Source organism: Mastigoproctus giganteus, chromosome 10, assembly GCF_048544385.1.
Source record: "Mastigoproctus giganteus isolate SK-2022 chromosome 10, ASM4854438v1, whole genome shotgun sequence".
Taxonomy (NCBI): Eukaryota; Metazoa; Arthropoda; class Arachnida; order Uropygi; family Thelyphonidae; genus Mastigoproctus; species Mastigoproctus giganteus.
The window spans coordinates 125,178,143-125,205,817 of record NC_143584.1 but is presented as its reverse complement, the minus strand read 5'-3'; the positions used below and the strand labels follow the sequence as shown (position 1 = coordinate 125,205,817).

Below are 27,675 nucleotides of genomic sequence, written 5' to 3'. Positions count from 1 at the left end.
TGCACAAACGGAAAAAGCCCAATAAATCGGAAAGTACATAATTGTTTTTACTGTTTTATGGTCGTGACTTCCAGAAACGTGCTTTAGAAAAATATCACCAAGGCATTCAAAATCAATTCTTATAAGGGAACGTATGATAACGAGGAAAGTGTAGTGCAATTAACATTATAAAAATGATCTTTTAGAGAGAGAAATAGCTTAGTAATATAGCGAAATTTTCAACTTGCAAGGACTTGGAACGAATTACAAAAAAAAAAAAAAAAAAAAAAAGTGTTATTGGCTTCACATTACGATATTTTCACAATACCTCCATTTATCCCTACAGATGGATGCAAAATATGTTTCCATATTTTTTTCAGTTTGCACCACCGGCAAAAACTTACATAAAGTCGAATTTGTGCAAGTCGAATATTACACAAGTCGGGGAGTTCCTGTATTTGGCAAAGGAGGGACTAAAAACCATTTGCAATCAAACTACTTCAGCAATGTTAAGGGATATCTTGCCAGGAAGGGAAAGATATCAATTTGCTGTTGATAATGATCACAGTGAGTTGCAGCAATCTGCAATGAAACATTGCTGCAATATGCATGGAAGGAGAACCAGTTGCAATGGCAGGAATGAAGCATGCCCAACTTTCTCACATAAAACAGCTTGAATCAAAACTTACTGCTTGGAAATTTTAATGTCCCAGGGGACAAACACATAAAAGAATAAAAGTTAAAAGCCAGGTATCTTCTCATGCCATTGATAAAAATCCTACAGATCAGTTTGTCATTATAGACATAAGCAGTGGGCTGCAAAAATTTGCTGTTTCACAGCTGTAATGTGTACAGACGAAAAACTATCACTTTGCCGTCATCAAGATGGTCTGCTAAAACTGCTTTGAAATATGACCATAACATGTATAGAAGGAGAACCCACTCCAAGCAGAAAATTATGCAATAAGCTGCAGAAGTATGCTATTGAAGGAAACATGGATGTAATAGATGTGGCAGGAGAAGTTAGAGCAGATAAAATTCATACAGAAGGATGTTTTTGTTATTAATTTTAAAGATAAGGAACTTAAAATTTTTTTTTTTTTTATTACTGATTTCTCAGAATATTCCAAGTACTGAATCAACCTTCACACTGTGCCAGTAGTAGTAGTAGTAGTAAGGCAATAAAATTTGCTAAGGCTACTTAATCTGTTTGTAACATAGTTTTAATATGCATGTTCACAAATATCTATATACAAAAACATTAGAAATGTTGGTACAGGGCAGTTTTTAACTTATGCCAAGAACAGATAAAGAATAATATGCTACCCATGTGGACAGATTGCTGGAACAAACTTTCATCTATCATTGATAGCTAAAATAAATTCAAGGAAGAACTGGACAAACTTTTAGAGAAAATGGGTGGGTGAAATGAGAAATTTTTTGGCTGATGCTGTATAAGCATGTTTTCTTGCATCATATGCCTCTACTAATGCTAATGCTAAACATTAGTGTGCAATGTATTTTTCATAATTTTTAAGCATTTTTGATTTATTTTATCCATAACTGTGGCCAGAGTATCATGTTTCATAAGCCCAAATGATGTAAAAAAAAAAAAAAAAAATTGAAAGGTGAGTATATTAAAAGTTATAACTCTCAGTGAGTTATAAACTGTTGAAATAAATATATCTAGAATATAATGAACCTATTATGCAATTCATATATGAACTATAGTTGATTAAATATGCTATCTACTGATAGCCATAAAATAGTGAATATTGGATCCTTAGTCAGGAAAATAATCTCCTATTATTTCACTGTTTCTACAATATAACTTACAGCACCTCTTCTAGGATCATAACATGATACAAGTGACATGCTTCAAGTGGGGGGATTCACACACTAATAGATTAACAGTAGCTGCAGGCAGAGGTGGAAGCGATTCTTGTGTTGCTTCTATTGGAATGAACAGCATCACATAAAATGAGGCGCGGGGAATTTCCGAGACTGTCGGGAGTCATCGTGGAACATGTAAATACATGGGCTGTGTTAGGGTAGCTAAGAATAAGAACAGGTGCATATATACTTGTGTGTACAACAATGCTAGGAGTTTATTAAATAAATTTCATGAATGAATTTTTAGGTGTTGGTCAAACCAAAGGCAGATATTGTTGGGATATCAGAGATGTGGTGTCAGACAGATATAAGGAATGCAAAATTGGAATTTGGGGAGTACAATATGAAGAGAAAGGATAAACAGGATAGAAGGGGAGGAGGGGTTATGCTGTTAGTTAAGAAACACAAAATCTAAGGAAGTGCATCCAGCTGTCTTAGATGGACAGTGCAATGTTGAGTCAGTTTGGTGTAACATAAGCACTGGGAAAGCAAAAATGAGAGTAGAGGTTTGTTATAGTCTTAAGGACTCTGATGAGTACAATGAACAATTATACAGAGAAATAGAGTGGGACAGTAAATCAGAGTGTCCTATAATGGGGGATTTTAACTTCCCAGATATTGAATGGAATTTGTGGGTTGGTCACTCGCACATGAGCAAGGCATTTGTGGATTTATTGGATGATTGTTTTTGACAGCAGCAGCATATTAGAGAGGTAACTAGAGGAAGTAACACTCTTGATCTTAATATCAGCAAATCAAGTGATTATTCATGCATTAAGAATTTACAGATAAAGGAACCACTAGCTGGCAGTGATCACAAGTGTACTGATGTGGGATTTATTTAAAGATGTAACTACCATCAGGGGTAAAGGGAAGGGTTTTTGCTTTCGTAAAGGTGACTACAGTGGTCTCAGAGATTTTTTAAATTCTATACAGTGGGACCAATTGATGTTACCAACAGCAAAAATCTAAATGGGAAGCATTCAAGAAAGTAATCGTGGAAGCTACTAAGTTTTTTGTTCCAACTAAGAAATACTGTTCTAGGTTTGGGCCCATATGGATGTCAGATGAACTAATGAGACCTGTGGCAGAGAAAAAAATGCGTGGGATGCATATAAATTATCAGGCAACACAGAAGCCTACAGTAGATATAAGCTAGTCTGTAATCAAGTCACAAAGAATGTTAGGCAAGTGAAGGCAGAGTATGAGAAATCTTTGGCAAAGAAAAACAGTAAAGATTTCTTTACTTATATAAACTCTAAAAGGAAGGGGGATGAATCAGATTGGTCCATTTGATATCAATGGTTTGACTGAAGATGATCATTCTCAGATAGCTGCCAAACTAAATGCGTATTTTTCATCTACATTCACACGAGGAGTTATTCAAGAATGACAAGGCCAGATGCTTATCAAACTCTAACAGGGAGTTAAATGATTTTGTAAGAACTGAGAGAAAAGTGGAAGAGAAATCGTTGAAGTTAAATATAGGCACCTGGGGTGGATGGGATCTATCCAATTATGTTAAAGGAGGTGGCAAAGGAAGTAAGCTCACCAATTAGCCATAATCATGAGAGCATCCTTGAACCCAGGGAAGGTTCCCAAAGACTGGAGATGTGCAAATGTATCTGCAATTCACAAAGCGGGGAATCAAAGGGTGATAAGAGTAATTACAGACCTATTAGTCTAACTTCTCTTCCAGGGAAAATAATGGAGTCACTGATTAAAGAAGCATTGCAGGATCATCTAGACAAGAGTGGTTGCCATTTTGTATATTTATCAATAATATTGATGAAGGTATATCAAGCTTAATGTCAAAATTTGCAGATGATACAAAGGTTGGCAGGGTTGTTAATAACAGTAATGACAGTATGCTGTTGCAACAGGTTCTGAAAAGTTGTGCTGTTTGTTTGTTTGTTTGGTTTTTAGGAGCATTAGCAACTAAGGCCATATTGCTTCGGGAATATGCGGTGGTCATTCCCTTGACCTTTCCGCATCCTCCGTATTTGGTGGTGACGGGCTCGAACCCCGGTCCAATCAGAAAAGTTGTGCAAGAAAAGAGTCAAGATTTCTTCTTGCATCAGTATGTTTTGAAATTGGCATGTTAACGTCTCCTAATAGGACTGTATCTACAGCTGGATTGAGGTTAAAAGGTAAACCATGCAAAGAGTTCATTTCTCGAATCCCTGGTGTGCTCAGGAGTCAGGTATATAATGCAAATTGTAATGAATGGTCTTTGTCTCATTTCTTTCTGTGGTGAGAAACTTGACTGAATGATGCTCCAATTTCAGCAAATCCATAATTTGATATAGGTGGCTTCCTTCTTTCTGTTACAGCAAACACAAAAGTGAACTGAAGTTTAACAGTTACAAATGTAATGTACTGCATATGGATAGAAGTAACCCTAGAGAAATGTACCAAATAGGTGGTGTTATACTCAGGGTAGGGGAGAATGAAAGAAACCTGGGGGTAATTGTCTAGTCAGATGTGAAGTTTTCTGGGCAGTGCAGATGGACTGCCAGAGTAGGTCATGGGTTCTTGTCATTGATATACAAGAATTTTGCTAGCAGGAATAAGGAGGTGATTATCCCCTTGTATAAGGCAATGGTCAGGCCACGCCTTGAGTATAGGTCTTGAAGTCTCATTTTAGGAAGTAGTAGTAGTAGTAGTAGTAGCAGCAGTGGCATGTGATGCAAGAAAAAAAAAAAAAAAAAATCACACCATTCCCTCCAAATGCCTGTCCAGTTGCTCCTTAAATTTATTCAACCTATCAACTACAACGACAGATGGAAGTTTGTTCCAGCAATTAACCACCCGCTGGCTAAAGGCAAATTTCCGCACATCTATTCTACATCTGTCTTTTCTTAATTTGAATTTATGCCCCCTTAGGTTCGTAATCTGAATGAGTGGAAGGATCCCATCAGAATTCAGCGTGCTCAACCAATTCAAGGCCTTATATACCTCAATCAGATCACCACACAGGTGCCTAGTCTCCAGCCACTGCAATTTGCAGAACTTAAGCCTCTCTTGGTAAGAGGATCCCTTCATTCCCCTCACCAATCTTGTTGCCCTTCTCTGTACACACTCAAGTAAATCTACATCCTTCCTAAAATGAGGCCTCCAGACCTGTACGCAGTACTCAAGGCGTGGCCTGACCATTGCCTTAAACAGAGGGATAATCACCTTTTCCCTGCTAGCAAAATTCCTATATATCATTGACAAAACCCCATGACCTGCCCTGTAGAGTTGTATGTAGAGTTGCTAGAATGAGTACAGAGAAGGGCAACAAGACTGGTGAGGGGAACAAAGGGGTGCTCTTACAAAAGGCTTAAGTTCTGAAAATTGCAGCATCTGGAGACTAGGCATCTGCAAGGTGATCTGACTGAAGTGTATAAGGCTTTGAATAGATTGAGCAAGCTCAATTCGGATGGGATTATTCCTCTTGCTGATTAGAAACCTGTGGGGGGGGGTATAAACTGTATTGAGGAAAGGTAGTTGTTGAATAGATGTGCAGAAATTTACCTTTAGCCAGTGAGCAGTTGAATGCGGGAACAAACTTCCTTCTGTCATCGTGGAAGTTGATAGCATAAATAAATTCAAGGAAGAAATGAACAAACTTTTGGAGTGAATGGATGGGTGAAATGGGAAGGGTTTTTTTTTTTTTTTTTTGGCTTATGCTGTATAAGCTTGCTTTCATGTATCATAGGCCTCTACTAATGCTAATGTTAAAAATACAATTATATTACTGGTAATTATATTCAAAATATAAAATTAGCACTGCAAACTAGCAAAAGACAGTCAAACAAAAGCTGCATTTCTGCAAGTTTATTATTATTCAGAAGTTTTTAACATATGTTTACCTGAGGTTCAACTGGTTCCAAGAAATCTTCCCTAGGAGTAAAATTTTCAATTTCTAGTTCATAAGGATGACTATATCTGAAAAAGAAGATCAGAGATTTTTAATTTCCTAAATGCAATATATATAAACTCCATTAAAAAAAATCTATCTTTCAACCGTAACATGAAAAGAGAGAGAATGTTTAAAGAGTTGAAATAGTAATACTTATCCAAACAGGATGAAATTTTTGTAGCTATCATTACTGCTGCCAGTATACTAGCTGTTTGATTATTTAGGTTGGCACAATGAGAACTCAGGCCATGGGCTTCAATGTATCATGTCTGTAATCTTCACAGTCTAAGGGCAATTTCTCTTGTGCAGGATGAAAAATACACGATGGCAAAATCCAAAGAAAACGCTCTTTGAGTAGACCGGGGTTCAAGCCCCTGACTGCTAAATACAGTCGACCTGCCAACCCGCACTGGATCAGCGTGGCAGATTATGGTCCATTTCCCTCGGCATGAATTGTTGAGGAGGCTTCCATCCTGCAGTGGGTTGATAATGGCTGCAGTTTACCTTTATCTGATCAAGCAGAATGGTAGTTTGGTTGGACTCGCTGCAAGGAAGTAATTGAAAGTGCATGCACTTCACGTTATTACAGTGTCAGATAATGCAGTAATTTTAGGGCAGAGACAGCACTGTGAGAGTGTGTATATTAAGGTGGGTGTGACTTAAAAGTTCCACAATCTGATACAGAGGTAGGTTGATAGCATAGAGGTCAGTAGTGAAGATACGACATGCTACCGGTAATGAGGCTGAAGACTGCTGCAGCTGCACACTTGCATAACAGTTTTTCATCCAGTAGTATATATTTTGCAGGTTGGTCTGCAAGCTAGAAAGAATGAGCTCTTCTAACTGCTTAATATTGAGGGAAGACAAAGCATTCTTTCCTCACTGTCAAAAACAATCATCATAAATTACAGGAATATTTATTCAAGATGGGTTCAGTGTGAAATGAGAAATATATTGCATATTTCAATATACCAAGCTTGCACCAGTTCCTTAAATCTAAGTAGCGCAGGTCAGTTTTCATTTCATTTGCTATTATAAAAGAATCCTATTCAGATTTGTGTAAGCATGTCCAATTAGGATGCAAGAGAAGATTCCAGATTTTTGTAGCATACAGTAAAGTAACAAAGTATTTTTGTAGTCTGCAGCCTCCAGGGTTTCCCCTATTGCCGCGATTTTTCCTGTAAGTTTTTAAGCCGGCCTGTGTGTGTATGGGGAGGTTTTTGTCTGAGTGTGTGTTTTGTTGTGTGTGTATGCCGGCACCTGGAGACTTTGCAGCCAGGAGGCAGGAACTCATATATCCTGCATCCTGACTCCCGTCCCTAGCCACGTGGAGGCGCCCCAGGGAGTCTAGCTTTCACTAAAGGAGGTTCTAGGACCTCTTTGGAGTAAAAAAAAAAAAAAAAAAAAAAAACCAACATTGTGCCTCGGTCTCTTGCAGGGCTCAATCCTGTCCAAGAGTGAGGAGCGCGAGAGGAAAAAAAAAAAAAAAAAACCTTGTGCCTCGGTCTCTTGCAGGGCTCAATCCTGTCCAAGAGTGAGGAGCGCGAGAGGAGGAGAAAAAAAAAAAAAATAAATAAATAAAAATAAAAATAAAAAATAAAATAAAAAAATAAAAAAAATAAATAAATAAAAAAAAAATAAAAATAAAAATAAAATAAAATAAATTTATAGCCAATGGCTTCAACCCAGTCCTTTAGGGCTATAACCAAGTTCAATGTTGTATTCTTACTTCTTGTGTTATTTCTCTGTCTCTTGCAGGGCTCAATCCTGACCAAGAGTGGGTTAGCAGTAACTAAGCACACAACAAAAAAAAAAATAAATAAATAAAATAACAATTCTTATTAAACAGGGTAAGGGTACTGTACTGTACTGTGCATATTTCTCTGCCTCTTGCAGGGCTCAATCCTGACCTGGAGAGAAATGGACGAGAAGCTTTAAAAAAAAAAAAAAAAAAAAAAAAAAAATTTTTGCCAATGGCTTCAACCCAGTCCTTTAGGGCTATAACCAAGTTCATGTTGTATTTTTACTTCTTGTGTTATTTCTCTGTCTCTTGCAGGGCTCAATCCTGACCAAGAGTGGATTAGCAGCAACTAAGCACACACACACACAAAAAAAAAAAAAAAAAAAAAAAGTGTTCAGTTGTTATACACGTAGGTCCTGAACAGTAGGGTGCATTGTTATATGTTTTCCTAAGTACATGCTGCTCACATTGGGCAGTGGAGAGACTCTCTCTTTACAGCCTCGTGTGTGAAGAGTGATTGGCATTTCCTGCCATTCCCTCTCCATTCACCAGCATAGTATCTATTTCTATGTGCACTAGTAACCGTATCAATCAGAATTTAGGTAGAACTTTAACCAGGTCTTTTATGTCAATAAAGCAACCAAGGTTGCTTGTGTGAATGGCTGCAACCTAGTCTCTTAAGGCTTTAACCAAGTCTTTGTGCCTTTGCATACAAACATGGTTGTTTGTTGACAGTAGTCCGTTCTTTTAATCACGTCCTTGGGTTCCTTGTAGGGTTTTTCTTCTTTTAAATAGCTTCTCAGCGAATGTGGAGAGGAGGTGTAACGAAGCTTTAGAGGCTATGAGCTTTGGAAAGTCAGCTGCATTGTTTACGTTTGCACCTAGGAGTAAGGGTTGCTGGAGGTCTGTGTAGAGATGACAATTGAGGATCAGATGTTCCACCGTCTCCTCCGAGCCACAAAGGCAGAGTGGAGTGGGGGCCAGTCCAAGGTTGTGAAGTCTGGTGTTAATACTACCATGTCCTGTTAAAAGAAATGTTGTGGTCAGACTGTATTTCTTCCACTGTAGATTTTTACTGTGGTTATATACCTCGGGAATGAACTTGTATGTTTCTCGTCCGAAGTGAGAGGTATGCCAGGTATTTTGCCAGTCTGAGGTAAACTGGTTGTATAGACGGGTTTTATCCTCCTTGGGCGAGAGCTCCGGGTTGAAGGTATAGTTCCCGATGGAGGCCTGTCGGCCAATCTTGCGATTAAAGGCCAGGTAGAAGAAGATAGCGTCGTAATACACAGGGAGCCTTCCGCTGATAACCTGTAGAGCTTCTGTGGAGATGGTCCTGCAGGCTCGACAGGTGGCAAGTAGGAAGATTCTTTGCGTCTGTAGCAGATACTTTTTGATTTGGGAGTGTAGAACTCGATGCCCCCAAGCACTGGCACCGTAACAAACAATGGGGATATAAAGGCAGGAATAGTAGAGAGCAAGGGTGGAGGAGTTTATTCCCCACAAAGAGCGTGAAATGTTTAACAGCCAGCCAGCAATTGTTCTGATCTTTTTCACGAGGAACTTGATATGTGGGAGAAAGGACAGCTTGTTGTCAATCCAAATGCCTAGATATTTGTAAGTTGTAACAGAAGTGATGCTCTGGTCCATAAGTTTGATTGTGGGAGGCCTGTTGATATCTAATTTTCCTTTTAGGAGTATTTGCTTGGTCTTGGTTGTAGATATAATGAGTTTATGGTTATGGCTCCAGGATGAAAGGTCCTGGAGTATAGAGTTGGCTTTGTTCTCAAGCTCAGAACGTGAGTTGCCAGGGAGTATCAGGGCAAGATCGTCTGCGTAGGCTATTGGTGTGATATCTCCATGAGGGAGATTTAGCCAGCCGTCCAGGACCGCGTTCCAACAGACAGGCCCGAGTACTGATCCTTGAGGGCAGCCTCTGGTGACCTGTCTCTTAACCGAGCAAAAGCCCGATGTGACAACAAGGTACCTATCCTCAAAGTAGCTAGTTAGTAATTTGTAGAGTGGACAAGAGACCCCAGCCTCCCTGAACCTCGCAAGGGCGCTCTGCCACCATAAGGTGTCGAACGCCCCCTTGAAGTCCACGAAGATGCCGAGGACATATTTTGTCCGAGAGCTATTGACCGTGGACAGGAGCAGATTAAGTGCATCAGAGGTACTCTTGCCCTGAGTGAATCCAAACTGAGATGAAGAATTTAGGTTTTTGCCATTATAATATATTTTAAGGCGTGCAGCGAGAAGTTTTTCCAAGCATACAGTAAGAGCAGTGTTTTCCAAAGATGTAATGGAAGTTAGTATTAATAGCAGCAAATGATGCAAGAAAAAAAGAAAGTTAATACATCATCAGCCAAAAAAAAACAAAAAACACACACATCACTTGTCTTCTGACTATAAAAGTTTATCTAGTTTTTCCTTGAATTTATCCAAACTACCCAATTCCACAACACCTGATGAAATTTGTTCCAAAAATCAACTATCCATTGGCTGAAGACAAATTTCTGCACGTCTATCAAAGCCTTACATCGCAATCTGATCTCCTCAAAGGTACCTGGTCCATGGGCTTCAATGTGAAGGCCATGGATGGGAGAGTTCTGAGGAAATTCTTAGACTACCATGTTCAGTGATGTTTAATCACTATAAAGTATGTATCATTGTGGAGTTTCATATACTGACTCCATGATTATAAGAGTGGGCCAGAAAATCAGATTGTTTTATAATGGGAAAGAGGGGGAATTTTAACTTTCCGGATACTGGATAGTTGTCCACACACACACTACCAAGACTTTCATATACTGACTCCATGATTATAAGAGTGGGCCAGAAAATCAGATTGTTTTATAATGGGAAAGAGGGGGAATTTTAACTTTCCGGATACTGGATAGTTGTCCACACACACACTACCAAGACTTCTGCAGATTTATTGGATGACTGTTTTCTATAGCAGCATGTTAGAGAAGTAAAAAGAGGAAGTGATCTGATTATCAGAGTGATTCTTCTTGCATTAAGAATCAATAGGTAAAAGACACTCTGGGTGGCAGTGACCACAGTTTGCAGATGTGAGATATACTTAAAGCCATAACTACTGTTAAAGGTAAAGAGGACATTTGCTTTCATAAGGGTGATTAAAGTGGTTTCAGACAGTTTTTAAATTGTATACAGTGGGACCAATTAATGATTTTACTAACAGCAAATTCCAAATGAGAAGCATTCAGGGAAGTAATCATAGAAGCTGCAGGGCGTTTCGTACCAATTAAAAAATACTTTCCAGAATTAGACCTAAATGTATGTCAGATTAACTATTGAGATGTAGCAGAGAAGAAAAATGCATGAGATGCATATAAATTAAAATAAAAGCCTAGAGCAGATATAAACTAGTCTGTAATAAAGTCAAAAGGAGGTTATGCAAGTTAAAGCAGATTACAAGAAGTCACTGGTAAAGAATGCCAAGAAAGGCAGAAAATACATCCTTACTCATTAACAGTAGATGGAAGAGGTTGAATCACATCGGTCCACTTGATGTCGACAGTTTAACTGTTGATGATTCTGCTCAGGTTTCTGACAAACTGAATAGGTATTTTGCATCTATACTCATGCATGAGGAGTTCTTTAGGGAGGGAATGATATCAGAAAATTCGAAATGAGAAGGTTTGAAGGAAATAATCATACTAGTTACTAGGCTTTACATATCAACTAACAATTACACTTAAAGATTTAGGCCTAAATGAATGTCAGATGAACTAATGAGACTCGTGGCAGAAAAGAAAAATGCATGGGACACAAAATATCAGGCGACACAGAAGCCTATGGTAGATATAAGCTAATCGAGTCACAAAGGAGGTTTGGTAAGTGAAGGCAAATTACAGGAAATCTTTGGAAAAGGATACAAAGAAAAGTGGCAAATACTTCTTTACTTATACAAAATCTAGAAGCAAGGGGATGAATCAATTTGTTCCACTTGATATCGATGGTTGAATGTTGATGATCCTGCTCAGATATCTGACAAATTGAATGAGTATTTTGCATCAACATTCACACACATGGAATTCTTTAAGGAAGTGAAAGACAGAAGCTTATTAAACTCTAAAAGGTGGAGGAGTAATTGTTGAAGTTAAACATAAGAAAGGCACCTGGGGTTGATGGGATCTATCCAGTTATATTAAAGGCAGCAGCAGCAAAGGAAGAAAGCAAACCCTTAGCCATAATTATCAGAGCATCCTTGGACTTGGGGGAGGTCTCTATGGACTGGAAATGTGCAAATGAATCTCCAATTCATAAAGGGGGAATCGAAGGGTGACACAAGTAATTACAACCTGTTAGTTTGACTTCTGTTCCTGGGAAAATAATGGAGTCGCTAGTTAAAGAAGCATTGCAGGATCATAATCTAGACAAGCCTGCAGTAATAATTGAGACAGCATGGGTTTGTTAAGGGAAAGACTCGCCTGACCAATTTCATTGGATACTATGACGTGGTCACAAAGGAACTGGATGCAAAATATAATTTTGATATTGTATACTTGGATTTCAGGAAAGCCTTTGATACTGTTTTACATGGAAGACTACTGTACAAATTGGAGCAGAATGGCATTAAGGGTAGGTTGTCACAATGAATAAAAGGATGATGGAGTGGGAGAAGACAGAGAGTGGACATTGCTCTTCGTGGTGTCCCTCAGGGTTCGGTGTTGAGCCCATTGTCATTTTGTATATTTATCAATGATACTGATGAAGGTATATTAAGCTTAATGTCAAAGTTTGCAGATGATACAAAGGTTGGGGGTTGTTAATAACAGTATGCTACTGCAACAGGATCTACAAAAAGTTGGACAGATGGGCTGAGAAGTGACCACTGAAGTTTAACATTGACAAATGCAAAGTACTGCATAGGGTAGAAGTAACCCCACAGAAACTTACTGTGTGGCACTACACTCAGGGTGGTAGAGAATGAAAAAGAGCTGGGAGTAATTGTGTTGTCATATATGAAGTTTTCTGAGCAGTGCAGACAGGCTGCCAGAGCAGGTCATGGGGTGTTGTCAATGATATATAGGAATTTTGCTAGTAGGGAAAAGGAGGTGATATTCTCTTTGTATAAGGCATGGTCAAGCCACAGCTTGAGTAATGCATACAGGTCTGGAGGTCTCATTTTAGGAAGGATGTAGGGTTGCTAGAACGAGTACAGAGAAGGGGAACAAGACTGGTGAGGGGAACAAAGGGGGTGCTCTTACCAAGAAAGGCTTAAGTTCTCAAATTACAGCATCTGGCGATTAGGCATCTGCGAGGTGATCTGATTTTTTTTTTTTTTTTTTTTTTTTATGTGAACCCCAAACACGAGAGGTATTAGAACCTATAGTACTTGGGTTGGAAATTGAGAAGACGAAAGAAGATATTTGTTGACATTGGACTTGAACTTCTGTAGATTGTAATTTTCAGGAAATACGTATGAAGGAAGGTTGTTCCAGAAAACAGCAGTTGAATGAATAAATGAGGAAGATGAAAAGTTCGTTCTGTGGGTTTGAAGTTGGACAGTAAATGGATGTTGGCGGCACATGTTCGGACTGTTTTGAAAGAGAGAGCAGGAATTATAGAAGCCAATTCAGAAGAACAGCGCCCACGGAAGTATTTGTAGAAGAGGTATGCAGCACAAACAGAGTACGTCTATGAGACAGGTTTTGGGGGGGCATGGCCCCAGATATGGGAACAATATTCCATGGTAGGGCAGATTTGCGATTTGTACAGAGTGAACAGCTGTTTGGAAGAAAAGTAAAGCGAAAGTGAAAAACAAGTTTTTTAAATGCAGAGGAAGCAATATTTGTAACGTGCTTTCCCCAAGAGAGATTAGAAGTCAGGGTAATCCCCAAAAGAGATATCATTTTGCCTAGACATCAGAGTGTCACCAAAGATAAGCATAGGAGCTGAAGAATCCATTTTGCAAGATATAACACAGGACTGACTTTTAGAAGGATTGAAATCAACTAAGTTTCTTTGCCCCACTGAAGAATTACCTGAAGATCGGCATTTAAGGAATTGGTAGCAGATTTTCGAGAAGTCGAAGCTGATTGAGCAGGACAAGGTTTCTCAAAATGGAAAGTGGAATGCAGTGTGCTATCATCGGCAAAACTATGGATAGGATTTCCAGTCAAGGGAAGAAGGTCATTAATATACAAGAGGAAAAGAGTGGGGGAAAGAACTGAACCTTGGGGGACACCAGCATTAGTGGAGAAGTTAGAAGACAGAGAGCCATCTACCATCACCCTCAGTGAGCGATCAGAGAGAAAACTGGATAACCAATTACTAAAAACAGTTGGCAAACCATAAGATGGAAGCTTGTTTAGAAGACCTTTATGCCAAACACCATCAAAAGCCTTTGAGATGTCAAGAGCAACTATTTGTGTGTCACCGAACCTTTCCATTGAATTAGTCCATAAATGGGTAACATAAGCCAGAATATCACCAGTGGATCGACACTGACGGAATCCATACCGGCGATCGTTGATCAGACGTAAGGTTTCTAGGTAGTTTAAGAGTTGGCGGTTAATTGATTTCTCCATTAATTTAGAACGAGTAGAAGTAATTGCAATGGGACGATAATTGGATGGGAGGGATTTGTCACCCTTTTTAGAAACTGGCTGGATATGAGCAAATTTCCAAGTAGAAGGAAAAACACCTTTGGAATAAGAAAGTGAAAAAAGGCGGAAAGAATAGGAGTAAGTTCAGGAGCACAGGTTTTGAGAACAAGTGGAGAAATACCATCAGGACATGGAGCTTTCTTAGCATCAAGATTCATCAAAATCCTTCTGATATCCTTTTTACGGAAGACCACAGGAGGAATTGAATGGAGCGTGTTGGGAATGGTGGGAGGTGTTTTACCAAGATCATTAATACATGAGTTGGAAGAAAAATGGGATGCTAGCAGGTCAGCTTTATCCTTGGCTGATGTGACAACAGAACCATCTGGTTTGGACAGAGGTGGGAGCAGAGATGGGCAAAAGTTGCCGCCAATAGCTTTGGCAAGAGACCAGAATGCTCGGCTACCATTAGGGCAAGAAGCAAGTCCTCTACTCTTAGACAACTGCTTTACAATTGTTGCGAGCTTTGGTGTAGGCAGAAAATGAAACTGAAGAATTAGAAACAAGCCAATTACGATATGCAACATTCTTCTCTTGAACAGCCTTAGCACATTTATTGGAAAACCAAGGTTTAGATAAAGGACAAGATTTTAAAGTGGAGTTTGGGATAAAGGATTCCATTCCTGCAAGAATAATTTCACTGAAACGATCTGAGCAAACGTTGACATCAGAAGTTTTGAAACAGTAATCCGACCATGGAAAAGAAGAAAAGAAGTCTAGCAGGTCATCCCATTTTGCATTCTTGTAATGCCAAACAACACGAGGTTGGGAATAGCCATGAGATAAAGGTTCCATTGGAGAAGAGACAATCACCAAGTTGTGATCTGAAGTGCCTAAAGGACCTCTCACTTCGACCGTGTACTTAGAAGGGTTGTTTGTGAGAAAAAGATCAAGCGTATTGGCTGTATGATTAGGATTGTCCGATATTCTTGTAGGTAAATGAACAATCTGTGCTAGGTCATTAGTAATTGCAAAACCCTCAGCATCTCGACCTGCTGGGTCAGTGTGACGAGAAAACGGAAGCCAGCTGGAGTTGTGAACATTAAAATCACCAAGGAAAATTACCTCACTGTTAGGAAAGTTGGACTAGAGAAAGTCAAGTTGCAAAGAGAGGTAGTCAAAGAGCTCCAAGTGATTAGTGGAGTTGGGAGAACGGTAGAGACAACAGATGAATTTGACACAATGAGGTAGAGAGATTTTAAGCCAGAGAAGATCAAAGAGAGGAGATTCCAAATTGCCAAGTCTCTGACAGGGAATATCAGAACGGACATATGCACACGTATCACCTTTGAGGCAAAAGGAATCATACAGTGAATAATTTGGGCATCTGATATGAGCAGTAGTTGAATCAACCGATAACCGAGATTCTGTCAGAAAAAGTACATGAGGTTTGGCAGACTGCAAGTGGAAATGGACATCATTGAGATTAGAATTGACACCACGTATATTTGTGAAATGAATTAGGAAGTGCTTGGGAGGTTTAGATCTTTTCACAGATAAGCTTGCTTTATTAGTTTGACAATTCATGGTGTATTCAATAGTAAGAAAAAGTGGGTGGGACATGCTGTATGAATAATGAAATTTTAGGATTGGCATGCACGTGGTAAGAATATACCCAGATATTTGACATAACGTGGCCTCGACAATGCTCCCAGCATACACATACTCGGACTCCCTCCAGTCACTATCTGGCAGATTAGAGGTAGCAAGATTATACACAAGCTGATCCGGAAGCCTCCTAGAGAGTTACCAATAGGTTCGGTCCGGTGTACTAACTAGCGGCCGGCCTGCGAACACCGTTTTAGAGATGTACCCTCGAAATGTAAGGAATATTGGATCTCGCCATGACGTTCACCATAACCTCAAAAGTCATCAATCATACTGCATGATGGAAGAGATAGGGAAGGGTTGACCGGAACTTAGCTCTAGAGACTAAACATGGGTTCCACCACTTCAAGCCTCCAATAAGCAAAGTGGTGGTATTTCACCGGTTGATGAGAGTCATCTACCACCTAGTACTGTCTGGTAACATAGAGGGGCAGCATTCCTCCACGTGGTGTGGGTGCCACATCTCGACCCCTGCTTACATTGGTTCCCACCTGGGTGGTCACCCGCCATGTACTTGTGCATGGAGGTTATACCCAGGATTACTAACAGTCCCACCATCGTGAAGGTGCAAGCAAAGGATTTGGCTGTCACAGACTGTCCGGACTTCGCCGAAATTGAGTCCACTTGGCTTGAGTGTCACCCGAATATCAGTTCCATCAGTGTTTTAGACTGCCAGGTAGCAAGTTGATTGATTTTTTGATTTGGTAGTTGTTGGCGCATCGGTTTCTATGGCCATATTGCACCTCTCAAGGTTTTTGCAGTACTTTGATCCAAGCCCGAGGCGGGAATCGAACCCGCAACCTTTGGGTTGCCGGGCAGGTACTTTACCCACTCGGCTAGCCCAGTCGGCCCAGGTAGCAAGTACAGCTTGTCTGGCATATCTGAGAGAATGTCTGTGACAACCTCAAGGATTGAGGTGTATAAGGGCTTGAATGGTTTGAGCAGGCTCAATGCTGATGGGATTCTTCCTCTTGCTCAGATTCTGCACATGAGGGGGCATAAACCCAAACTGAGGAAAGAGACAGTTGTAGAATAGATGTGCAGAAATTTGCCTTTAGCCAGTGGATAGTTGATTGCTAGAACAAACTTACATCAGTTGTCATGAAAGTTGATAGCTTAAATAAATTCAAGGAATAACTGGACAAACGCTTAGAGCGAATGGATGTGTGAAATTGGGATTTATTGGGTTTTTTTTTTGGTTGCTGTATAAACTTGCTTTCTTGCATCATAGGCCTATACTAATGCTAATAATTAGCACTTCATAATCGGCTTGTATCCAAATCGAAGCTCCATTTTTGGCTTACACTGATCCCGTAATAATTATAAGACAGCTATTTTTCAATACAGACTTAATTTCCAAGAGACTAAGAATAGAAAACCTGCTTCTTACCTAAATTATTGCTGAGCATTCTGGTCTCTTATGAAATCTATTGACTAAACTTCTGCCCATTTATACTACCACCACTACAACCTTCGGTTTTAATGCATACTGAACTACAGATAAAATTCATTTATTAGAACCTACTTTTCTTATAACTTTTGCACAGCAAGCTTGGTAAATCGCCTCCTACCATACCAAATACAATTCAATCAATGCTTACCATGGTCTTTTGACAGAAGTATATTAAAAGAATTCTGAATATACTTAATGCCAAGAAAAGTTCCAGTCCCTGATATGACTTCTCTACTTATTCTCAAACACATGCTCCTGTTCTGCATTTCATTTTTACCCTGTGAGATTCCACTTGTGTGCTTTTTTTTTCCTGTTTGAAAATTTGCTCATATTGAGCTAGTTCCTAAACCCTAACCTTCACCTCACTGCTCATACCTCTACACTTTCCAAAGTAATGGAGAAATCCATTAACTGCCAACTCAAAATATCACAGAACCCTCCAAATGTTCAATGATTACAAATATCGCTTCTATCACTGAGGATCAAAATATTGCTTCTGTCACTGGTGACTTATGATACTCATCTTTGGAAAAATCAATAGAAAAATCTGGAAACCCAAGCAGTTGCCCTTGACATCCCTTAGGCTTTTGGTGTCTGGCAGAGCCAAGTCTGCTTGATCAAAGAAACAACGTTATCTGCAGAACAATGTTTTCCTTCACAACACGTTGCCCTGATAGCCTTACAACAAGATCTCATCTTATGGATTGCCATCTGTTTTTTTTTTTTTTTTTTGCAATTGGGTATCCAGTTGTCTCTCTGACCATTCACTGCAAGTGATGGCTCTCTGTCTTTCCACTAGTGCTGTTGTTCTTTAAGGTATTTGGGAAATACCGGCATTTATATTTATAACCTTCTTCCACTGACAGTAAATCTTATCCATAGTTTTGCTGATGATCAAACACTAAGTTCCACCTTCCAATTTGAGAAAACCTTGTCCTGCACAAACAGGTTCAACTTCTCAAATATCTTCCGCTATGTCCTGAAATTGCAATCTTAGGGTAATTAAATTCTTCAGTGGGGCAAAGAAAATTAAGGTAACCTTAACCTCTCTAAAACTCAGTCCTGTCTTATTCCTGAAAAAAAAAAAAAAAAAAAAAAAGATTATCAGATCCTTTGCTCATCTTCAATGTCGCTCAGATCTATAGAAAGTATCTCTATTTGGAATTACCCTAAGTTCTAATCTCTTTTGGCATAAGCACATCAAAAAATTGGCCTTTCTTCTTCACTTCAATGTTACCTTTTTTGCTCTGTACAAATTTCAAATCAACCCTACCATAGAATATTTTCTAAAATTTTGGGTGCTGCTAAAACCTCTTCCAAGCTTCTTGATTCCACTGAAAAGAGGGCAGTCAAGTTTACTGATCCAGCTTGTACAAAGTCTCTCTACTCTGTCTCAGTTTCTGTTACTTGCCTTTTCTATAGATACTTCAATGGGCACTGCTTTTCCTGAAATGGCATCTGTAATTCCCCCAATCTCTTTCAAACCAATCCAAACATGTACACAAGCAGTCAGATTCTATTAACTGTCAAACTTAAAAGAACCAGCCTTTCCTCTTCCCCATTTATCCCCTTAACTTCTGTTTTCTGGAACAACCTTCCTTCACATGTATTCTCCAAAAATTCAAGTCTGATGTCAACAAGTATCATTTTCTTCTCAACCTTTAATCCATGAATGGTATTAAGTATTATGGGTTCTAATATCAGGTACATTTCTAGGTTTTCATAAAAAAAAAAAAATAAATCTTAAAAAAGAAAAAAATTTCATTAGACTGTATCCCAGTTGTTATATCATCTATTCATTTTTTTATAGCAACATCATTACTCAGGATGCAATCTACTAAATCCTTCCATGAATAATGTATAATCATAAATCTAAACTGTTTTATTGAAATGAAAAAATTATAATTCCTCAGAGCGGTTTAATACTAGAACATACATACAAAGAACGGTTAATATACAAAAGAGCTTTTGGCTGAGTAGACAGCCTTCTTCAGTTAAACAGAAAATATATTAAATGACAGTTAGAATGGAGATGTGCACTGCCAAGTTGGTGCGTGAGGCATGTGGCTAATTGTTTGAGGTTGAAGTTGGCTGTGACGTATGGTGGTGACGTGGCCAGCGTTTGTCTATGGACAGAATTATTGCTTCTGTGATGGGGTTAACTTGACAACCACTGTTCCTGTTCAAAGAGGTATCCGAGCATTTTATGTTTAACGATTCCAACCAGGTGCGCCGTAGGTAATGGTGGGACCTGTCCACAACCACGACATCGCGGTGTAGGTCAATGTCGTGGTGGGTTGTCCAGACATGCTCGGCAATAGCTAAGTGTTCCACATTTGCCAAACGGATCGCCCTTTTATGTTCTGAGAGACATTTCTCGAGCCGATGTCCAGTCTCTCCAAAGTAGCACAGTCTCTCCAAAGTAGCAGCTAGTGCAGTCATGGCAAGAGATGCGATAGACCAAACCGCTCTGCAGAAGGGTGGGGACAGGTGTTTTCACGTTGGAAATGAGAGAACACAGTTTCTTGCCTGGGAGTTGGATGCACTTTATCCCATGTGATTTTAGGATTCTACCGATCTGTTGTGACAGGTTGGGATAAATGCCCTCGTGGATGACTCACCACTGTTGACATTATTGTTGGCCGCCACGTTGTCGCGTGCCTGTAGGTCACACCTGTCAAGGATGTCGATGGGATAGCCACACCTCGCAAGGTCCACTTTGACCCTGGTGATCTCTGTGCGTCTTTCACCTGCAGAGCTAGAGTGTGTCCAGGCGCAAGTTAGCAAGGTTCGGGCAGTGGTGAGGAGGTGACCCCGTGTGTGTGCTGACCGGAAGTTGGTAAATTGGCCAGCACACACATAGGTTTACGATAAACTGTTGTCTTCAAGCATGAGTCTTCGCACCGGACGAGGGTATCTAGGTATGGTATGGTGTTGTTCGACTCCAGCTCAATCGTGAATTTTATGAAGGGCAATAGTGAGTTGAGGTGGGTTAGGATTCGCTGACCTGAGTCTCTAGGGATAACTATGAACACATCGTCTACATAGCAACACCAAAAGGCGATGTAATCTGGTGCGTGTGTAAACGCACGTCCCTCTAACTCCTCCATCACGATGTTTGCCGTGACCGAACTGACAGGGGAACCCATGGCTGTGCCATGCACCTGCTGGTAAATTGAGTCGCTAAACATGATTGCACCCCCTGTTAAGCACAGTCTAAGGGCGGTAGAAATGTCATCAGGTGTCAGTCTGGTTCTGTCGCTAAGGGTTTCATCATTGTCCAAGAGTTGTTTTGCACAAGAGATGGCAAGTTACACTGGGATGGAGGTAAAGAGTGATATTACATCATTGAATAGCCGCCACCAATAATTTTTCCCAACACATCACAAAATTTCTCTGTAGCTGCAGAATCGGCACTAGCGACTTCACCGCATACTTTAATGTTGTGGAAACCAGCGCAATGCTTGAACCTATTAAACCATTCGTTACTTGCCACGAACCTGGGTTGGGTTTGAATACTTATCCTTAATATCTTTATAAATACTTGTTGCTTTTGCTGGAATGATCATTAGACTAAGGGGGAATCTGATTCTGAATTTGATTTTCCATCCATATTATTAACAGCTCTTCCATCTTCGATATAGCACCTGAACACTGTTTTGTGATCACTGTTGATCCTTTAACATATTCTTTTATACATTCACTGTCCCTTCAAAAAGTATTCGCTGTTAAAGCAGCGAGACCTAATTCCCTTGCAATAGATGACAAACTTTGTCCTGTTTCAAGCTTCTTAATCATTTTCATCTTCACTTATAAATTAATTTTGTTTCGTTTCCAAGCACTACCACCACTTGCACTTTCCGTTGGTCTTTTCCCCTTCATCATTGTGTAATACGTAAATAGGAATGAAGAGAAGTTTCTGAAAATTTGTTTTTCATATGATTGAAGATTTCAGTGAAGGGAACACACATCACCATAACAGTGAAAAAAACCACACAATTGCAGTTATCGGTATTATCACAAATGCAATAAGATAGAGTTTACTACCAGTTTATAATTGATTGAACTAACAGAAAAGCCCAATAAATCGGAAAGTGCAAATTGTTTTTATTTTCTGGTTGTGACCTTCAGAAACGTGCTTTAGAAATATATCACAGAGGCATTCAAAATTGATTCTTATAACCAGTGGTGTATTCGGGTTGGAATGCACCGGAACAACGTTCCGGTACTTTTTCTAAATGTCATAATAGAAAATCATTAAACTTATACACCTAATATTATGAAACAATGGCATAATCAAAGGGGAGGGAAAAATATCTATTTTACCCATTGCTACTAAAAATATATATTAATGGTAATCTTTAAAATTAATAGATTTCTTTAAAAATTTACTTAAAAACAAAAATATAAATTTCGCAATGAAACTTGACTGTTTCTTACTAAAGCATGTTGTTGTTATTTGGTTTTTAGGAGCATTAGCAACTAAGGCCATATTGCTCTGGAAATATGCAGTGGTCATTCCCTGACCTTTCCGCATCCTCCGTATTTGGTGGTCACAGGCTCGAACCCCAGTCTAATCAAGAAGCATGTGCTATGCACTGCTGCTCCTGCCCACCTGGCTACGGAGGCGCCTCTTACTAAAGTACAATGTGTTAGATAAAGAGATCCAAAGAATGAGATATATACTGTGATGTGTACGAACGCTGAATTTTGATTCACCATGAGCTGAATGATAGAACTGGTTGTTCTATGAACCGTGAGCCTGAAGTCTGATTCAGTTACTGTACAGTCGATGTGGCGTTATCATATAGTCTTCTGGAGAATGAGCATTCCGGTACTATTTTTTTTTTACGATGAGTGTTCCATTACTATTTTTTTTCAAGAATACACCTCTGCTTATAATGGGAACATATGATAACAATGAAAGTGTAGCGCAATTTCCATTATAAATATGACCTTTTAGAAAGATAAATAGCTTAGTAATACAGCAAAATTTTCAACTTCCAAGGACTTGGAATGAATTACAAAAAAAAAGATATCAATGTGTCTTCACATTACGATATTTTCACAACACCTCCATTTATTCCTACGGGATGGAAAATACGTTCCCACGATTTTTTTAAGTTTGCACCAGCTAGCAAAAATTTACATAAAATCGAATTTCTGTAAGTCGAGGAGTTCCTGTAGTGTCATGCAGAGACTAGAGGCTCTCATAACGGCTGAAGGTTATTTGTAAATATGAAGGTGTCTGTACAGATATTAATGGTAGGACAGTGTACACAAACACTAATCCCTCAATTTTATGGACCTTGATTTAACAGGATAAAAATTTGACTGTTATCATAGTGTATTCTAAATGTGCTCATGAGACAGGGAAAACTAGGGGCTCACAAGTCATGGCAGCCACCGGCAATTGCCTCAATCTGTTTATGGATTGGCCATTATTATATCATTAAGTGTTTGCCTGTGCTCTGTTTCTTTATTATAACTTCACTTATAGTGTATCATCATGGCCTTAAGAAAACTGGTAAAAAGAATGTGCACCTGAGTGTTCAACAGAAATTAAAGCTGTCAGAGAAGTTAGACTTTGGTGTGCGTTTTCCACATTTGTGAGGAATATGCTGTGAAAAAACAAACTGTATCAGATGTTATAAAAATCAATATTTAGCTCAAGGAGTTTTTAAGGATCAATCAGAGAATCTTCTGAAGATTCTCTGGCAGCTTTAATTTCTGCTGAACACTCCGATTCATACACTTTACCTTTTTACCACTATCTCAACTTTGGCTTTTTTAGCTTAACTCTGAATTAAGTTTTTATAGGCACTGCTATACAGTCACAGTAAATTATCTTCTATGTGCTATGTATCAACCAATAAAGTCATGGCAAATAAAACCTTATTTTTTTATTGGTTAACTTTATTTCAGTGTTTCTAACGTATACAAAGTAACTGTTTAAATTTTCAATTATGTGGGATTCAAATGGCACTGGAAAAAAATTGATTCATTGGACATTTGGCAATAATGGACACCCCTTCCACCTATTAGCCTGTAAACTTTACAGACTAATAATATGGGAAAGGTTTGCTGCATATAGCTTTAGTATTCATTCCACTTCACAATTCAGTTTCTGTCTAGATTAGATCCACTGAACTGACAATCAACTAATTTGTCATTCAAGAAGTAAGATTTGAAAATAAAGACTATATATTCATGTGTTTTGCTATGCTCTTTAAATTCAATGTATACAGCAACAATAGCTTTAATTAATGTTGCCAGAGAATCCTGATTCTGCCATGTCCATAATTCAGTGAATTGAGGTAAATTTACATTGCCACTGTATAATGATTTTTTGCACATAACTGAACCCAATCTAGAAATTTTTGACGTGGGCAATTCATACATTTCCATTTAGTCTCAGCCTTTTCCTCACACCCTTTATATACAAATGACAAGATGCCACATTTAGCACAACAGAAATGAGAATACTGCCTACCCACATGAATGCTGATAAAACTGTGTTCCCATGATGCTAGATGACTATTGAAAAGGCCTAATGAGGCTTAGCATAGATATGAGAACATGTTTAGGGATAAAAGTTTTAATGAGGAATTAAAAACTTACAGCAATTGTGTTATACTAAAAATGGATTAAATATAACCAAAAAAATTTGGCAGTTAGTACACATATCTCATGCTGAGCCTTACTGGTCTAATATGCAACTCTATTCCATTTTCCAGTTATCACTATGGATTTATGATGCTTTACTAAGCATATATACTTACTGCTCTCCATCTTCCATTTTTTCTAAAATAATTGCCAGTGGTTTGATGGAATTTGGCTTGTCTTTAATGAGAGGATCAAATGGATCATAGCTGTTGTCAATCTTTTCCTTGAATTTCTGCTGAGGCCGTAAAATATTTTTTGCAGCTAGAAGGCGATAAGACACAGTATCATTCTGGGAGTTCTTAAGTACCTGTAAAAAAAATTGTTGCAAGGTTAATTCAATGATTAACCAATCAACCAGTCAGAATCAATGATTCTGAAATTTTTTATACCCCCATAAATATAGTCAAACTTTTACTGCAATAGTTTCTGAAATGATTTTCTTATGGTTTTGCAAAGAAATTATGCATGGGAACCTGTCAGGTGCCCCACCGCTATTTTAAAAACGGCATAGTAATGGACAAGCGATGACGCTGTGTTTGTTTACAGTTTAAGGTTACTTATTTTTCTTCTCCCACTAAGTCAATAAACATCTGTCATCTTATCCTAGTTTTTTTTAAAGCTTTATTATTGTTTTAGTAGCACAAAGATGATAATACAAAACCTGGTATTCTCTCAAAATGGTTGCTACTCTGTGGGAAGCAAAATATATGTAGTTTCAAATTTCGCATGCCACGAAGAGTGGCAAATTTGAAATAAGCCTGAAAATGGAAGTATCATTTTCAAGCTTATTTCAAATTTGCCACTCTTCGTGGCATGAGAAATTTGAAACTACATATATTTTGCTTCCCACAGAGTAGCAACCATTTTGAGATTGATTGATTTGGATTTTATTGGCGCATTAGCATCTAAGGCTATAATGCGCCAAGACCAACCATTTTGAGAGAAGTATCTAATAGTATTGAATATATAAAATGTTTCTAAAATTTTTAAATATTTATAATATTACAAATTATTACTTTTAATAATATTTATATACAATATACAGAAATACAGGCAGTTCTCGCTTTACGAGTTTTTCCCCCCAAGTATCAAGTATCAACAAAATCAAAAATATGAACATTAATTGCAAAAAATGAATGTTAAACATTCATAAGTACCGCAATACAAACCACGCACGTAGCTATACAATACAGTGCACCCTGCTTTACGATATTAATCAGTTCCAGAGACACCGTTATTTCATTCGAATCTTGCAGCCATTGTTTTTGTATATAGTGGTAGGGAATTCAAAATTTTAATTCAGGTAGCTCTAACGCATAATTATATAGAATAATACGCTTCACTGTTTCTATTAGATAGCGTAGTATTGACATTTAATTAATTGAATTTATTGATCTTATTAATTTAAAATAGCATGCCCCAAACTAGAGCAGCAAAGCAACGGGCACAAAGTGGCAGGAGTGCTGTGACTCAGGGTAGAACTGAGGGGGAGCGATTCTCCAACCCATCACAGCCTAAAAAAAATTTGCAACTTGTGAAATGTTTGCCGAACACTCCGGAACGGAACATGATATTGCCATGGGAGATGTCTTTGTGTGTGCGTGATGTAAGGAAATCAGGCAACAACTCAGCGTTGTTGTGGGCCTATATGAGAGTTTGAAGGACAGGGTGGATGCCCTCGAAAGATCTAAATTGAGGGGCCCATCAAGCTCTCAGCTGCCCACATCAACGCCAGCGCTTGCACTTGGTAATCCTGCAACACAGCAGCAACCCCCAAGGCAGAATGCGCTGGTCCCACAGGAACTAGTAGTTGTTGGTGACTCTATTGTCATTGAAACAGGTAACAGGCTTTGTAAAAAGGATAGGTGGAACAGGACCAGGGTATGTCTGCCAGGGGCAAAGGTTGATGACTTTGTAGAGCGGATATCTTTTAAGGGCACAAAAGGTGATATAGTTGTACACATTGGCATTAATGATATTAAGAGTAGGAGACCGGCAGAATTACTTAACAAGTACAGGTCACTGTTGAACAAAAGCTGAGAATTAGGGTTGAATTTGAGAGTGTCTGCAATTCTGCCCAGACACAATAGAAGGGAGTATATGATGAGAGCCTTGTTGATCGATTCGGCCCTGGAAAGATTGTGCAAGGCTCAAGGGATAGAATTTTTTTCAGCCTGGTCTGTACTTGTTCACACGAGAAACTGCTTCTACAGGGATGGGATACACTTAAATAGAAAGGGTGCAAGAATATTTGCTGATGCTATCGAGGTGGGTCGGAAAACTGGTGGGTCGGAAAACTGACAGCTTGGGGGGATACAAGGACTAATAGTTTAACAGTAGCCGTAGGCAGAGGTGAAGGTGATTCTTGCACAACTTCTATTAGAATAAGTAGCGACCTGGAGCGAGGGGTGTTGGGGGTTTCAGGGACGGATGGCAGTCATCCTGAAATAGGTGGGTGTATATGGGATGTGTTAGGGTGAATAGGAATAGGAGCATGTATATGAATGCTAGAAGTATAGTAAATAAATTTGATGAATTTGAAGTGTTGGTCAAGACATCAAAGGCAGATATTGTTGGGATAGCAGAGACGTGGTGTCACACAGATATATGAAATGCAGAACTGGAATTTGGGGAGTACAATGTGTACAGAAAGGATAGACAGGATAGAAAAGGAAGAGGTGTTTTATGCTGTTAATTAAGAAAAACATAAAATTAAAAGAAGTGCACCCAGTTGATATAGATGAACAGTGCACTGTTGAATCAGTTTGGTATGACATAAGCAATGCGAAAGCAAAAATAAGAGGAGTGTGTTATAGGCCTAATGACTCGAATGAGTACAATGAACAATTATACAGAGATATAGAGTGAGCCAGTAAATCAGAATGTCTTATAATGGGGAATTTTAAACTTCCCAGATATTGACTGGAACTTGTGTGTTGGTCACTCACACACACTATTCAGACTTTTGGGGATTTATTGGATGATTGTTTTCTGCAGCAGCATGTTCGAGAGGCAACCAGAGAGAGTAATACTCTTGATCTGGTTATCAGCAGTGATCATTCGTGTATTAAGAATTTGCAGATAAAGGAACCACTAGGTGGCAGTGATCACAGTGTACTGATGTGGGATTTACTTAAAGATATCATTACCATCAGGGGTAAAGGAAAGGGTTTTTGCTTCCGTAAAGGTTAGTACAGCGGTCTCAGAAAGTTTTTAAATTCTGTACAGTGGGATAAACTGACGATGTTACCAACAGTAAATTCTAAGTGGGAAGCATTCAAGGAATTAATCATGGATGCTACTAAAAGTTTCATACCTATTAAGAAAAATTTTTCAAGGTTTAGGCCTAAATGGTTATCTAATGAACTAATGAGACTCGTAACAGGGAAGAAAAATGGATGGGATGCATATAAATTATCAAGCGACTCAGAAGCCTATGGCAGATATAAGCTAGTCTGTAATCAGGTCACAAAGGAGGATAGGCAGGCGAAGGCAGATTACGAGAAATCCCAGGCAAAAGATGCTAAGAAAAACAGCAAGGATTTCTTTACTTATATAAACTCTAAAAGGAAGGGGATGAATCTGATTGGTCCACTTGACATTGATGGTTCGACTGTTGATGATCCTGCTCAGATAGCAAACAAACTGAATGAGTATTTTGAATCTACATTCACACATGAGGAATTATTAAGGATTGAAAATGCCAGAAGGTTATCAAATTGTAGCAGGATACTTAATGATTTTGTAATAACTGAGGGCAAAGTGGAGGAGAAATTGTTGAAGTTAAACA

The 27,675-nt window shown here is 38.8% G+C and overlaps 1 protein-coding gene across 1 annotated transcript in view; it reads right to left on the bottom strand.

Moving 5' to 3' along the window:
* Positions 1-27,675, bottom strand: part of Rrp6 (exosome component Rrp6) — a 260,374-nt gene that overhangs the window by 179,854 nt on the left and 52,845 nt on the right. The window contains exons 5-6 of the mRNA XM_090383738.1: positions 24,002-24,192; positions 5,730-5,805 (exon numbers count right to left, since the gene is read on the bottom strand). Coding sequence (XP_090239864.1) covers positions 5,730-5,805; positions 24,002-24,192 — 267 coding nt within the window. The remainder of the gene's footprint in view (positions 1-5,729; positions 5,806-24,001; positions 24,193-27,675) is intronic.